The sequence below is a fragment of the Engystomops pustulosus genome, chromosome 1 (genome assembly GCF_040894005.1).
Source record: "Engystomops pustulosus chromosome 1, aEngPut4.maternal, whole genome shotgun sequence".
NCBI classification, from domain to species: domain Eukaryota; kingdom Metazoa; phylum Chordata; class Amphibia; order Anura; family Leptodactylidae; genus Engystomops; species Engystomops pustulosus.
Genome location: NC_092411.1, coordinates 287,290,844 through 287,305,958, shown reverse-complemented (window position 1 = coordinate 287,305,958; position 15,115 = coordinate 287,290,844). Strand labels below are relative to the sequence as shown.

Genomic DNA, 15,115 nt, shown 5'->3' with positions numbered 1-15,115 from the left:
TAACTAAGGGGAGGGGGGCTCTGTGCTATATAACTAAGGGGAGGGGGGCTCTGTGCTATATAACTAAGGGGACGGGGGCTTTGTGCTATATTACTAGGGCAGGGGCCAGTGCTACATTACTAAAAAGGGCTGTTGTACAAATTAAATCAATGAGGGGGTGCTAAATATGAATAAGTTAGGGGGAAAATATACTGTAGGATACTCTATAATATATTTTGGGGTTGCAGTGTATTATATATTTATCCATGGGGTGCACGTCGTTATCATTTTTACGGGGTAAATATTAATAATGAGGATGTTATGCTGACTGTGAGGCTTTTAGGGACACAGTGTTGAGATAAGCTCAAGGCCAAATTCCCAAGTGATAAGTCATGGTAGAAAGATTATCACTAGTGACAACTTCTTTAGTAAGAAGGACATTACCCAGCAGGTAGCCTCTTTTTTATGAGGCATATCTCAGTTCAGTGCCTCCTCTCTATGGGACATTACCCACCTGGGTGCCTCCTCTCTATGGGATATTTCGCAGCTTGATGCCCCCTATCTATCAGATGTTTCCTAGCTCCCCTCTCTATGGGTCGTTTCCTAGCTCAGTGCCTCCTCTTTATCAGATGTTTCATAGCTCAGTGCCTCTTCTACATGGGACATTTCCTAGCTCGTTGCCTCTTCTACATGGGACATTTCCTAGCTCGGTGCCTCTTCTATATGGGACGTTTCTTAGCTTGGTGCCTCTTCTATATGGGACGTTTCTTAGCTTGGTGCCTCCTGTTACAGTACCCCATGTACATATCCAGCTAGTGAGCCGGCCCATGCTATCTGGTATCTGCTCTACTTTCCATAAATACCCACAGCTGTTGTAAGCTGCACAGTCATCCCGATATACTGCAACCCTCCTGGCAGACAGCCCCATGCAGAAACCCAGCAAGCCCCTTACCCTGGAAGACCACCGAGCAGTAGGCATCGCTGATGTCGCTGTCAGGGGTCTGCACATTCTCAGCGTGGAGGATGAATACTCTCAGCATTGCAGCCGGTATAAGCAGCAGTGGTGTCCCTGATGGCACAGAGCTGGGAGTGGTCGTCTCCCTCCCTCTACTGCGCTCATCAGTCACACACAGCCCTGACCATGACCACTCACCAGCAGGTGCCTACCCCACGCACACCAAAATAGACCCCAGCCCCCTCTGTGACACAACAGTAAAGTTGGACACAGCTACACAAGATCATATGGAAGCTCAATACAGGAGACCCCCAGGTTATAGCGGCTGTACGTGTATCATTATATACAGGAGATCCCCAGGTTATAGCGGCTGTACGTGTATCACTATATACAGGAGATCCCCAGGTTATAGCGGCTGTACATACATCATTATATACAGGAGATCCCCAGGTTATAGCGGCTGTACGTGTATCATTATATACAGGAGATCCCCAGGTTATAGCGGCTGTACGTGTATCACTATATACAGGAGATCCCCAGGTTATAGCGGCTGTACGTGTATCACTATATACAGGAGATCCCCAGGTTATAGCGGCTGTACGTGTATCACTATATACAGGAGATCCCCAGGTTATAGCGGCTGTACGTGTATCACTATATACAGGAGATCCCCAGGTTATAGCGGCTGTACGTATATCATTATATACAGGAGATCCCCAGGTTATAGCGGCTGTACGTGTATCACTATATACAGGAGATCCCCAGGTTATAGCGGCTGTACGTGTATCACTATATACAGGAGATCCCCAGGTTATAGCGGCTGTACGTGTATCACTATATACAGGAGATCCCCAGGTTATAGCGGCTGTACGTGTATCACTATATACAGGAGATCCCCAGGTTATAGCGGCTGTACGTGTATCACTATATACAGGAGATCCCCAGGTTACAGCGGCTGTACGTGTATCACTATATACAGGAGATCCCCAGGTTATAGCGGCTGTACGTGTATCACTATATACAGGAGATCCCCAGGTTACAGCGGCTGTACGTGTATCACTATATACAGGAGATCCCCAGGTTACAGCGGCTGTACGTGTATCACTATATACAGGAGATCCCCAGGTTACAGCGGCTGTACGTGTTTCACTATATACAGGAGATCCCCAGGTTACAGCGGCTGTACGTGTATCACTATATACAGGAGATCCCCAGGTTACAGCGGCTGTACGTGTATCACTATATACAGGAGATCCCCAGGTTACAGCGGCTGTACGTGTATCACTATATACAGGAGATCCCCAGGTTACAGCGGCTGTACGTGTATCACTATATACAGGAGATCCCCAGGTTACAGCGGCTGTACGTGTATCACTATATACAGGAGATCCCCAGGTTACAGCGGCTGTACGTGTATCACTATATACAGGAGATCCCCAGGTTACAGCGGCTGTACGTGTATCACTATATACAGGAGATCCCCAGGTTACAGCGGCTGTACGTGTATCACTATATACAGGAGATCCCCAGGTTACAGCGGCTGTACGTGTATCACTATATACAGGAGATCCCCAGGTTACAGCGGCTGTACGTGTATCACTATATACAGGAGATCCCCAGGTTACAGCGGCTGTACGTGTATCACTATATACAGGAGATCCCCAGGTTACAGCGGCTGTACGTGTATCACTATATACAGGAGATCCCCAGGTTACAGCGGCTGTACGTGTATCACTATATACAGGAGATCCCCAGGTTACAGCGGCTGTACGTGTATCACTATATACAGGAGATCCCCAGGTTACAGCGGCTGTACGTGTATCACTATATACAGGAGATCCCCAGGTTACAGCGGCTGTACGTGTATCACTATATACAGGAGATCCCCAGGTTACAGCGGCTGTACGTGTATCACTATATACAGGAGATCCCCAGGTTACAGCGGCTGTACATGTATCACTATATACAGGAGATCCCCAGGTTACAGCGGCTGTACGTGTATCACTATATACAGGAGATCCCCAGGTTACAGCGGCTGGTCGTGTATCACTATATACAGGAGATCCCCAGGTTACAGCGGCTGTACATGTATCACTATATACAGGAGATCCCCAGGTTACAGCGGCTGTACATGTATCACTATATACAGGAGATCCCCAGGTTACAGCGGCTGTACATGTATCACTATATACAGGAGATCCCCAGGTTACAGCGGCTGTACATGTATCACTATATACAGGAGATCCCCAGGTTACAGCGGCTGTACATGTATCACTATATACAGGAGATCCCCAGGTTACAGCGGCTGTACATGTATCACTATATACAGGAGATCCCCAGGTTACAGCGGCTGTACATGTATCACTATATACAGGAGATCCCCAGGTTACAGCGGCTGTACATGTATCACTATATACAGGAGATCCCCAGGTTACAGCGGCTGTACATGTATCACTATATACAGGAGATCCCCAGGTTATAGCGGCTGTACATGTATCACTATATACAGGAGATCCCCAGGTTATAGCGGCTGTACATGTATCACTATATACAGGAGATCCCCAGGTTATAGCGGCTGTACATGTATCACTATATACAGGAGATCCCCAGGTTATAGCGGCTGTACATGTATCACTATATACAGGAGATCCCCAGGTTATAGCGGCTGTACATGTATCACTATATACAGGAGATCCCCAGGTTATAGCGGCTGTACATGTATCACTATATACAGGAGATCCCCAGGTTATAGCGGCTGTACATGTATCACTATATACAGGAGATCCCCAGGTTATAGCGGCTGTACATGTATCACTATATACAGGAGATCCCCAGGTTATAGCGGCTGTACATGTATCATTATATACAGGAGATCCCCAGGTTATACCGGCTGTACATATATCACTATATACAGGAGATCCACAGGTTATACCGGCTGTACATATATCATTATATACAGGAGATCCCCAGGTTATACCGGCTGTACATATATCATTATATACAGGAGATCCCCAGGTTATACCAGCTGTACATATATCATTATATACAGGAGATCCCCAGGTTATACCAGCTGTACATATATCACTATATACAGGAGATCCCCAGGTTATACCAGCTGTACATATATCATTATATACAGGAGATCCCCAGGTTATACCAGCTGTACATATATCATTATATACAGGAGATCCCCAGGTTATACCAGCTGTACATATATCATTATATACAGGAGACCCCCAGGTTATACCGGCTGTACATATATCATTATATACAGGAGATCCCCAGGTTATACCAGCTGTACATATATCATTATATACAGGAGATCCCCAGGTTATACCGGCTGTACATATATCATTATATACAGGAGATCCCCAGGTTATACCAGCTGTACATATATCATTATATACAGGAGATCCCCAGGTTATACCAGCTGTACATATATCACTATATACAGGAGATCCACAGGTTATACCGGCTGTACATATATCATTATATACAGGAGATCCCCAGGTTATACCGGCTGTACATATATCACTATATACAGGAGATCCCCAGGTTATACCGGCTGTACATATTTCATTATATACAGGAGATACCCAGGTTATACCGGCTGTACATATATCATTATATACAGGAGATCCCCAGGTTATACCAGCTGTACATACATCATTATATACAGGAGATCCCCAGGTTATACCGGCTGTACATATATCATTATATACAGGAGATCCCCAGGTTATACCGGCTGTACATATATCATTATATACAGGGGATCCCCAGGTTACACCGGCTGTACATATAACACTATATACAGGAGATCCCCAGGTTATACCAGCTGTACATATATCATTATATACAGGAGATCCCCAGGTTATACCGGCTGTACATATATCATTATATAAATAGAAAGCAAATGTGGCACTTTAAAACATAACTTTTACTGATATCTTTAAAATTAGTATCATAGGTCCCTAATTAATCCACGCTTGAATGGCGCCGCAAAACCATTAGTACATAGCGTGTCACACCAGGCAGTGTAACACACCTAAAGGGTTTAAGTGTGGGGTATTAGTATTAACCCAATCTATAAGGTTATAACACATGTGGTAAATCAATACTCAAAAACACTGAAGGTGTATATAACATAAGATATATATCGGGTTACTAATATGAGAAGAAAATGGAGGGATCTCACCAAATCTTGTCATTCGTCGGTTATGGTCCCCAGGGTGCAGGAGATTCGTCTGGGATGTAGCAGTCTCTTGCGTGTCCCTAGTGTATCTATTCCTGTCACCCGGACCGTTACTCCCGTCCTAACAAGGACGGTCCCACACTCGCCCTATAAGCTAGTCTGTCCCTAAGTCGTAGCAGGATACAGAGAAATAACTATATATCACATCCCAACGCGTTTCCCCCCAAAGTTAACTGGGGTTCATCAGGGGATTTCCAGACAACAACGGAAGGGCACGGAATGAAGGTTCCCGATGCCTCGTTACAGAGTATCCCCCATAGGTAAAGGGGAGAAGACTCGACTAGAGTGGCAGTGGCCGTTCCTCCTGTTGGCCCGGCCAAATGAGGCGTGCGGGTCGTGGTACTGGCGTGCGCATCTTCTCACTGCGCATGCGCCATTCAAGTACCGGACTTCCGGGTTTGGTGCCCGCCCCATCCTGACGCGCTGTGATGCTACATTCGCGTCCTAGCAACCAAGGGGCCGAGCACACCACAGGACGGGTATGTATCTAGTACTGTTGGTGTGGGAAGGCATGAATAGTCTCCCATCACCTCCCGTCGGTCAGCCTGTGAAATATGTCACAGTGTGTAATCTTTCTAGATATCTGAGCACCGGAGTTTATCGACAGCAAAAAAGGAAACAATAAAAAGAGAGAAGGCTAAAAACACACACCAGGAGATGAAGACTTATAGGGAATAAGTAATTACATACATTCTTTCTATATATATATAGGAGCTCAAAGAAAGCAAGCATAGCTAAGAGTCTCGTTAAGCCCTTTAGGTGCTACCGTATCAAGGCGGAATATCCACCTTGTCTCACACTGTAAGACTTTCCGGTCCCAATTCCCCCCACGAGAAGGTCTGTTGATTTTAGTGATGCCATGGAACTTGAGTACTTTGGTATCCCCCCCATGCATCGTGTTTATATGTCTGGCTAGTGGAGTGTCGTGATGGTTTCTGATGTCGGATAGGTGAGCACCTACTCTACGACGAAACTCCATAATAGTTTTGCCAACATATTCAATGCCACATTCACAGATGGCCCTGTAAATGACCCCTTCAGATCTACAATTGATGAAGGTGAGAATTAATTAGGGACCTATGATACTAATTTTAAAGATATCAGTAAAAGTTATGTTTTAAAGTGCCACATTTGCTTTCTATTTGTTTCTCCCTGTTTATGTGGATAGCACTGGTCATGATCTGGTAATTGATTAAGAGCCTTCTGGCTTGCTAGTTGCAATACCAGTTGCTGGTCTATGTTTGTGTCCTTGTATTGTACACCTACGAGACCATCTTGTGAATGACCATCATTCTTGCTTTAAATTATATCATTATATACAGGAGATCCCCAGGTTATACCGGCTGTACATATATCATTATATACAGGAGATCCCCAGGTTATACCGGCTGTACATATATCATTATATACAGGAGATGCCCAGGTTATACCGGCTGTACATATATCATTATATACAGGAGATCCCCAGGTTATACAGGCTGTACATATATCATTATATACAGGAGATCCCTAGGTTATACCAGCTGTACATATATCATTATATACAGGAGATCCCCAGGTTATACCGGCTGTACATATATCATTATATACAGGAGATCCCCAGGTTATAGCAGCTGTACATATATCATTATATACAGGAGATCCCCAGGTTATACCAGCTGTACATATATCATTATATACAGGAGATCCCCAGGTTATACCAGCTGTACATATATCATTATATACAGGAGACCCCAGGTTATACTAGCTGTACATATATCATTATATACAGGAGATCCCCAGGTTATACCGGCTGTACATATATCATTATATACAGGAGATCCCCAGGTTATACCGGCTATACATATATCATTATATACAGGGGATCCCTAGGTTATACCAGCTGTACATATATCATTATATACAGGAGATCCCCAGGTTATACCGGCTGTACATATATCACTATATACAGGAGATCCCCAGGTTATACCGGCTGTACATATATCATTATATACAGGAGATCCCCAGGTTATACCTGCTGTACATATATCATTATATACAGGAGATCCCCAGGTTATACCAGCTGTACATATATCATTATATACAGGAGATCCCCAGGTTATACCGGCTGTACATATATCATTATATACAGGAGATCCCCAGGTTATACCGGCTGTACATATATCACTATATACAGGAGATCCCCAGGTTATACCGGCTGTACATATATCATTATATACAGGAGATCCCCAGGTTATACCAGCTGTACATATATTATATTCAAAATATTTTTATTAGATTTTTTTTTTTTTTTTTTTCCGATTATAACAACATAGGAAACATATACAATTATGCAAAGGAAAGTATTCAGCATGTAATAAGGAAGAGACAAAACCCTGAGTCCGGGGTCGCGCAGGACCACACAGTATATAGACATTGGAGACATATCCTATTTCGGACTCGCAGGTCCGTTCTGAGATATTTGTGGATAGTATATTTGTGAATATGAGGTCAAGCTTGACTCCCGACCTAAAGATTAACAAGAGTTCTTGAGGCATTGAAACATGCGGAATATAAAACATTTTTCATTACTAAAGCCATAACGGGGAAATAACATTGTTGTCTAAGTTGTGGGTAGCAGCGGAGGAAGCCATATGTAAAATTGTCATATGGCCCTAGTCATTATGCTGCTTTCTAATGATATTAACCCCCATGGCCTTGATACGCCAACAAATATGTAAAAACTATAAACACACAGTAAAACAACTTTTGGAAAAAGAAAAAGAAAAAAGAAGAGGGAAGAGGAAAGGAAAAAAGAAAGGATAAAGGAGAGGTTTGGGAGAAGGAGAAAAAGAGTGGAGAGAAGGAGGGGGGCAGGGACACACATCCAGGGCTGGGGGTTGACTCAGACAAATACCTAGGCGACATAGATTACGGAATGGCCCAGTCATTAGATGAATAAATTATTATACTCCGGGGTATCTTTGAAAAGGAACCACGGCTGCCATAGTTCCACAAACTTCCCTGTTGTCTGGTTAACTTCTGCGGTGAGTTCCTCCATACGGCATATGTGACTCATCTCCCGCACCCAATCAACAAATGGTGGGGTAAGGGGAGACCTCCAATAGCGTGGAATAACCGAGCGGGCCGCAGTCAGAAAAAAGCGCAGAAGCCCCTTTTTTTGGGACCGGAAAGTTCCCGGAAGAATGGACAACAGACCTATCTTAGGAGTTAAAGTGACCGTACGTTTAGTGATCGCAGTGTAGGTGCTAGATACTCTTTCCCAAAAGGGCTTAATTTTATCACACTCCCACCACACGTGAAGCATGGATCCACCATCATTCCCGCAGCGCCAGCAGACATCTGGAACACTAGGATAGTACCTATGCAGCGTCTCAGGTACACGATACCATCGGGTGAGTATTTTGTAGTTTTTTTCTTGTGCAGCACAAGCAACAGAGAGTTTATGTGTGAAGGTGTACATCTTTTCCGTATCTTGGGGAGTAAGCTCTGTATCCAGCTCCCGTTCCCACCTGCCGACATACCCCGGGTCGCCTGTGAATCTCTCCGACTGTAATAGGGAATAAATTTGTGAGATAGCGTGGGGCTGGGGAGACTGTGAGCTGAGGAAATCCTCAAAAGGCGTCTTGCTCGAGTCGAATGCACCCCGTTCGCTGTCGACAAACGATCGCAGTTGAGTGTACTCGAACCAGGACAACTGAACACCCGGACATTTGAGCTGCAATGCCTCGAACGTCGGAAGGGAGCCGTTCTCAACTATGCTACCCATACGGGGATCATCTGCATAGTGCCAAAGTAAGAAGGAGTCCCTATCCTTTCCCGGGGCGAACGCGGGGTTGTGGAGAAGTGGTGTGAGGGGACCACGATTACGAGACAAAAGGCCCTTGCGTATAATTTTGTTCCAGGCTTCAATTGCTACACGGGAAAACCTTGCATGTTTTGCTAGGGGTTGAAGTGCATGTTTACCTATCCAGGGAAGGTATCCCAGGGGAACTGAAGAGAATTTCTGTTCTAAAGCGACCCACTGCTTTGTCTTGGAATGAAATTGCCAATCCACTAGGCGTTGGAGAGTAACAGCCCAATGGTATATCTGTAGATCCGGGAGGCCTGCCCCCCCAGCCGATTTAGGCCTAGTAAGTACCCGCCACCCTATCCTTGGTCTGCTGGTTCCCCATACAAACCGAGTCATAGCTGATCTCAACTTCTTAAAAAAGGAAGAAGGGGGTGCTATTGGGGCGCCCTGGAAGAGATACAAAAACCTAGGAAGAATATCCATTTTGAGTGCATTTATCCTTCCAAACCAGGATAGCCTCTTTTTATCATAATTATTAAGATCTCGCAGGGTGCGCTCCAATAGGGGGGCGTAGTTAAGATTATATATCTCATCATAGGAAGGGGAGATCTGTATTCCCAAGTATGTAATATGGTCGGTACGCCATCGGAATGGGAAGCTATCAGCCACATGTTGTGCTTCATCTGGCGGCAGAGAAATATTTAATGCTTCTGATTTAGTGTAGTTTATCTTGAAGCTACTCAAGTGACCGTACCTTTCAAACTCATGGAGAAGGGCCGGGAGAGTGATTCGTGGCTGTGAGACGTATAATAATAGATCATCGGCGTATAGGGCCGCCTTGTACTGCGCGTCCCCTATGCATGCGCCATGGATGTTCGGGTTCTTCCTTATTGCTACCGCCAGATGTTCCATCACGATGGCGTATAACAAGGGGGATAATGGGCATCCCTGTCTAGTGCCATTGTTAATTAACAAAGGATCCGAAAGAGATCCATTAACCCGAACTCTGGCTGATGGACTAGTATAAAGAGCGGCTACCTTGCCCACAAATCCCGGTCCTAGGCCCATTTGCTTTAGTGCCTCGTTCATGAACCCCCAGTGGACCCTATCAAATGCCTTCTCAGCATCGATAGACAAGAGGCATAATGGGGTTTTAGATGTTTTGGCCCAAGAGATCAGCAAGGCTGTTTTATTGAGATTATCCCGTGCTTCACGCCCAGGCACAAAGCCGACTTGGTCGTTATGTATTACTGATGGCAGAAGTGGGCCTAGTCTGTTGGCCAGGATCTTGGAGTATAATTTGATGTCCACATTTATCAAAGAGATGGGCCTGTAGCTACTAGGGGCCGTAGGGTCTTTGCCCGGCTTTGGTAATACACTTATATGAGCCTCCAATGACTGAGGGGCAAAGGGGGTGCCAGTAGATATAGAGTTAAACACCCTGGTGAGAAAGGGGGTGAGGGATTCTCTCATGAGTTTGTAAAAGGCAGGCGTGAACCCATCTGGCCCAGGACTCTTGCCTGAAGGGGTTTCCCTGATAGCATGATGCACCTCCCCCTCCTCTATAGGTTGCTCCAATGATTCAGTAGACTCACTAGTGATCACCGGTAGCGCGGTATCTGAAATATAATCCTGCATGCGGTCTAGAAGGGCCCCCTCTCCCATATCTGCAAACTGTGGCCGGATGTTGTATAACTCATCATAATAGCTACGAAAGGTCTCTACAATCTCCCTTGGGTTATATGTGAGCCCCCCATTAGAGGTCTTTATTTTAGGCATAAATGTTGCTGCGCTGCGCGGATGCAGGAGCCTCGCCAGTGGCCGCCCACATTTGTCGGCATATTCATACAAATAGCGGGAAAATTGAGTCCTATGATGAAGGTGGGCCTGGTCAAGGAGGCCCCTCAATGTCTCCCTCTTCCCTGTAAGTTGCGCCAGGAGGTCATGAGCCAGGGAGGATTTATGGCGGGATTCCAACTCACTGATCTCCTGTGCTAGGGATGTAATTTTTGCAGCCTTTTCCCTCTTCAAACGGGTGCCATGCCTAATGAATACACCGCGAAATTCCCCTTTAAGGGTTTCCCACACCAAGGGAAGAGGTATTGAGTCATCCGAATGTGTTGCTAGAAAATTATCCATAGAGGACTTAAGTTCGGCAACACATAGAGGATCCTTTAGCAAATTATCATTAAGTCGCCAGTTCCAAGAACGGCGCATTGAATTAGGCAGTGACACCGTGAAGAAGATGGGAGCGTGGTCGGAGAGAACTATGTTGCCTATTGTCGCAGTGGGCTGCCATTCCAGCGCTCTGTGGCTAACTAGAAATGCATCAATTCTACTATATGAACCATGAGCAGAGGAGTAAAAAGAGTAGTTTCTGTCTACAGGGTGTAGGATACGCCACACATCTATGAGACGTAGAGCGTGAAGGTCGCGTTTCAAGGAGTGCATATGCCTAGCAGAGACATTACTACGCCCCGACGAAGTATCTAAGATGGGATCCATTGGGAAATTAAAGTCTCCCCCTGTAATGAGTGTGCCCTCAGCGAATTCTGACAGACAACGCAGGATAGATCGACAGGCAGGTATGGCCTGGGCGTTTGGCAGATACCAGTTGGCCACTGTGAAAGTCGTATTTTGAATGCCCAATTTAATAAAGACGTACCTCCCGTTGGGGTCTATTCTAGTGTCCACGACTGTGTGCTGAAGAGACCTATGAAGGCCAATTGATACGCCTTTAGAGCGAGCGTCTGGATTGGCACTGTGATACCAGCTTGTGAAATACCGGTCGCGCATGGTGGGAATGTGCCCCACTTTAAAGTGGGTCTCCTGAAGGAAGAGTATCTGCACCCGTTGCTTATGCATCCCGTATAAGATTTGCGATCTTTTCTGCGGGACATTGAACCCCCTAACATTGAGGGACCCCACCTTTAATGTAGCCATGCGGTGTTTTTCTACTACCAAGGTATTGGGTCACAAAGGATCACTTGCTACAGAGACAGGAGGATAGAAGGGAGGGAAAGAAAGACGAGAAAAAAAAAAAAAAAAAAAAAAAAGGGGGGGGGGTAAAGTTTGCAAGAAAAGGGAGGGAAAGGGATGAAATAAAGGAGACAGAGACACAGAGATAAACAGAAGGTAGGGGGAGGGGAAAAGTATAAATCTGCACCTAAGTACAGAGAAATCGGGGTAGCAGTAATTTACGTCACGATCAGACCAGCTGCTCGTAACACCCCTAAGGGACGGTGAGTTTCCACGGAAGGTGCTCCCGGGGCCCAGAAGCCACCAGCCCGTATATCTTGGAAGAACACAGGAAGGAGATAAGTGAGGAAGAAGTAATCGTCCCCCCCTCTCCCCCCTTCTTAGTTAGTCATCACCCAAAAATAACCAAGTATCTATACCCAACATCAGTTATTGTACATGCAAATTATAAAGACATTTAAAGAGAATAAACACCATCAAATACAAAGGCAGAAATAGAACCTCTCGAGAAGGTATCATCAAAGACAGTCCAATACCCGAAACCCGCCATGGAAGTAAGGAACAGTAGATAAATCAGCCATTAACAACACTGTGAAACAACTTACAACGTCCATAGCTGAAGTAGGATGGGTCATCTGGATGTAGGGGCCAAGAGGCCAGAAGAAAGTAACTCCAACTCTCACCAGAAGAAGCCTCATCTTGGAGATTGCGGGTCTGGGCCCGCTTGACGATTATCCCGGTGGTCCACGGATCTCCTACGTTGTCTTCGCCGTGGGTTCCTCTGGGGTCTCGGGGGTGGTGCCCCCCAGGTTTCAACCGGCCAATCTGAAATGTTGACGGGAGGGAGACCCAAGGCCTCAGTAAAAGCCGGCATATCGCTAGGATGGCGAAGAACATGCAGCTGGCCATTATGACGGACTTGTAGGCGAAAGGGGAATCCCCAAGAATATTGAAGTGCTTTCTGTCGGAGAGAGTCCAACACAGGACGCAATGCTTTGCGCTTCATCAAGGTTAGCCTGGATAGATCAGGGAGAAACTGCACCACCGAACCTTTAAAGCGTATTTCCCCTTGTTCCCTGGCACAGTTCATAATGGACTCCTTGAGTTGGTATCGATGGACCCTGCAGATTATGTCCCGTGGTCTATTCGGGTCAGGGGATTTAGGGCCAAGGGACCTGTGTGCACGATCAAGCTCTAATGGTGTATCTGTTGGGACGCCCAGGACCACATTAAAGAGCTCTTGCAAGCTTGAATGTATAGCAGAGGGTTCAATGGATTCGGGGAGACCCCTGATCCTAATATTATTCCTCCGGCCACGATTTTCCAGGTCATCAAGATGGTCAGATAACGCCTGAAGCTGGGAGGATTGAGAAGCCAGCTGTGCCGAGTGAGCAGCCAGCCTTTCTTCAACATTACGTTGGGAAGTCTCTGCTGTGGACACTCTTTCTTCAATATGATGTACTTCGTCTCTGAGGGTAGATATTTCAGATCTGTAGGATTGTTCAAGCCTGGAGACATAGGACTCCATGTCCTCTCTAGTAGGTATGGTGCGGATGTGTGCTCGCAGGGCTCTAATGTCAGCCAACACTTCCATATCCAATGAGATTCTCTGAGGATACATATGATGTTGGGACGCTTGATCAATTACAGGAATGCCACACTGTACTGGGGTAGTTGAAATGGAGCCTGCAGCATGCGTTGAGGAAGGGCACGAAGCTGGAGAGGGCAAGGACACCTCATAGTCCCTGAGGTGACATGGGCCACATAGTCGGGGGCACCCCATCCACAGGGGGAGAGAGCGAATCCTGTGAGGATCCCCAGTGGGGTGATAAAGCCAGTGATTGGCATGGTGAGGGTAGCTGCCCAACTGCCCGTGGGGAGCACAGTGCTGCGAATGATGTGGCTATCTGCACTGTGTCCCTGGGAGACCTGTCAGAGGTTGCAGCCTCTGTAATAGCCAGGGCTGAGTCTCTTACCCGGCTGCTTGTTGGTGCAGGGGATCGTGCGCCAGCACTCCCGGTCCCATCTTGAGGCGCGCGACTGTCGCGCTCTTCTGCGCTCTGCGGCGCCATCTTGGCTGTGCCACGTGGAGATCCTGAAGCGCCAGGTGTAGCGGGCGTTAGCGGCCGTGTTCCCCGACCCGGGTTAGGTGAGTCCAGGATGGAGCGTTCCGATTGCGGGGCCTCTGGAGCTCCTGGCCGCGCAGTGGTCCCTGCCTCCGATGTGGCAAGATCAATTAGGTCCGCCGCCATAGCCGGGGCGCCGGCCGCAGCTGCAGTGGAGGAGCGGCCCGTCATGTAGGTCGCGATGTGACGAGTCGCTGGCCGGGATAGCGGGGTAGAAGCAGCCCTGGCACCTCTCCTCCTCTTAGCACCCATGCAGGAGGTAAGATTTGGGGTGATGTGGGTGGTTTTATGCCGGTTTCTCTGGGCCTAGCGCGGGAGCTCTCAGGAGACACAGCCTCACGCTTCCATGGCCAAACCACGCCCCTTGTACATATATTATTATATACAGGAGATCCCCAGGTTATACCAGCTGTACATATATCATTATATACAGGAGATCCCCAGGTTATAGCAGCTGTACATATATCACTATATACAGGAGATCCCCAGGTTATACCAGCTGTACATATATCATTATATACAGGAGATCACCAGGTTATACCAGCTGTACATATATCATTATATATAGGAGATCCCCAGGTTATACCGGCTGTACATATATCATTATATACAGGAGATCCCCAGGTTATAGCGGCTGTACATATATCATTATATACAGGAGATCCCCAGGTTATACCGGCTGTACATATATCATTATATACAGGAGATCCCCAGGTTATACCGGCTGTACATATATCATTATATACAGGAGATCCCCAGGTTATACCGGCTGTACATATATCATTATATACAGGAGATCCCCATGTTATACCGGCTGTACATATATCATTATATACAGGAGATCCCCAGGTTATACCGGCTGTACATATATCATTATATACAGGAGATCCCCAGGTTATACCGGCTGTACATATATCATTATATACAGGAGATCCCCAGGTTATACCGGCTGTACATATATCATTATATACAGGGGATCCCCATTGTCAGGATCAGAGGTAGAGGATCCTCTGTACCACCAGGGATGATGA

General features: G+C 46.5%; 1 protein-coding gene across 3 annotated transcripts in view; it reads right to left on the bottom strand.

The window, feature by feature from the left end:
• Window positions 1–1,099, bottom strand: part of DYSF (dysferlin) — a 173,496-nt gene extending 172,397 nt beyond the window's left edge. For all 3 annotated transcript variants that reach the window (XM_072126385.1, XM_072126387.1, XM_072126390.1), the window contains exon 1: window positions 932–1,099. In XM_072126385.1, the coding sequence (XP_071982486.1) occupies window positions 932–1,019 (88 nt within the window). In that variant the 5' untranslated portion in view covers window positions 1,020–1,099. The remainder of the gene's footprint in view (window positions 1–931) is intronic.
• Window positions 1,100–15,115: the final 14,016 nt, after the last annotated feature.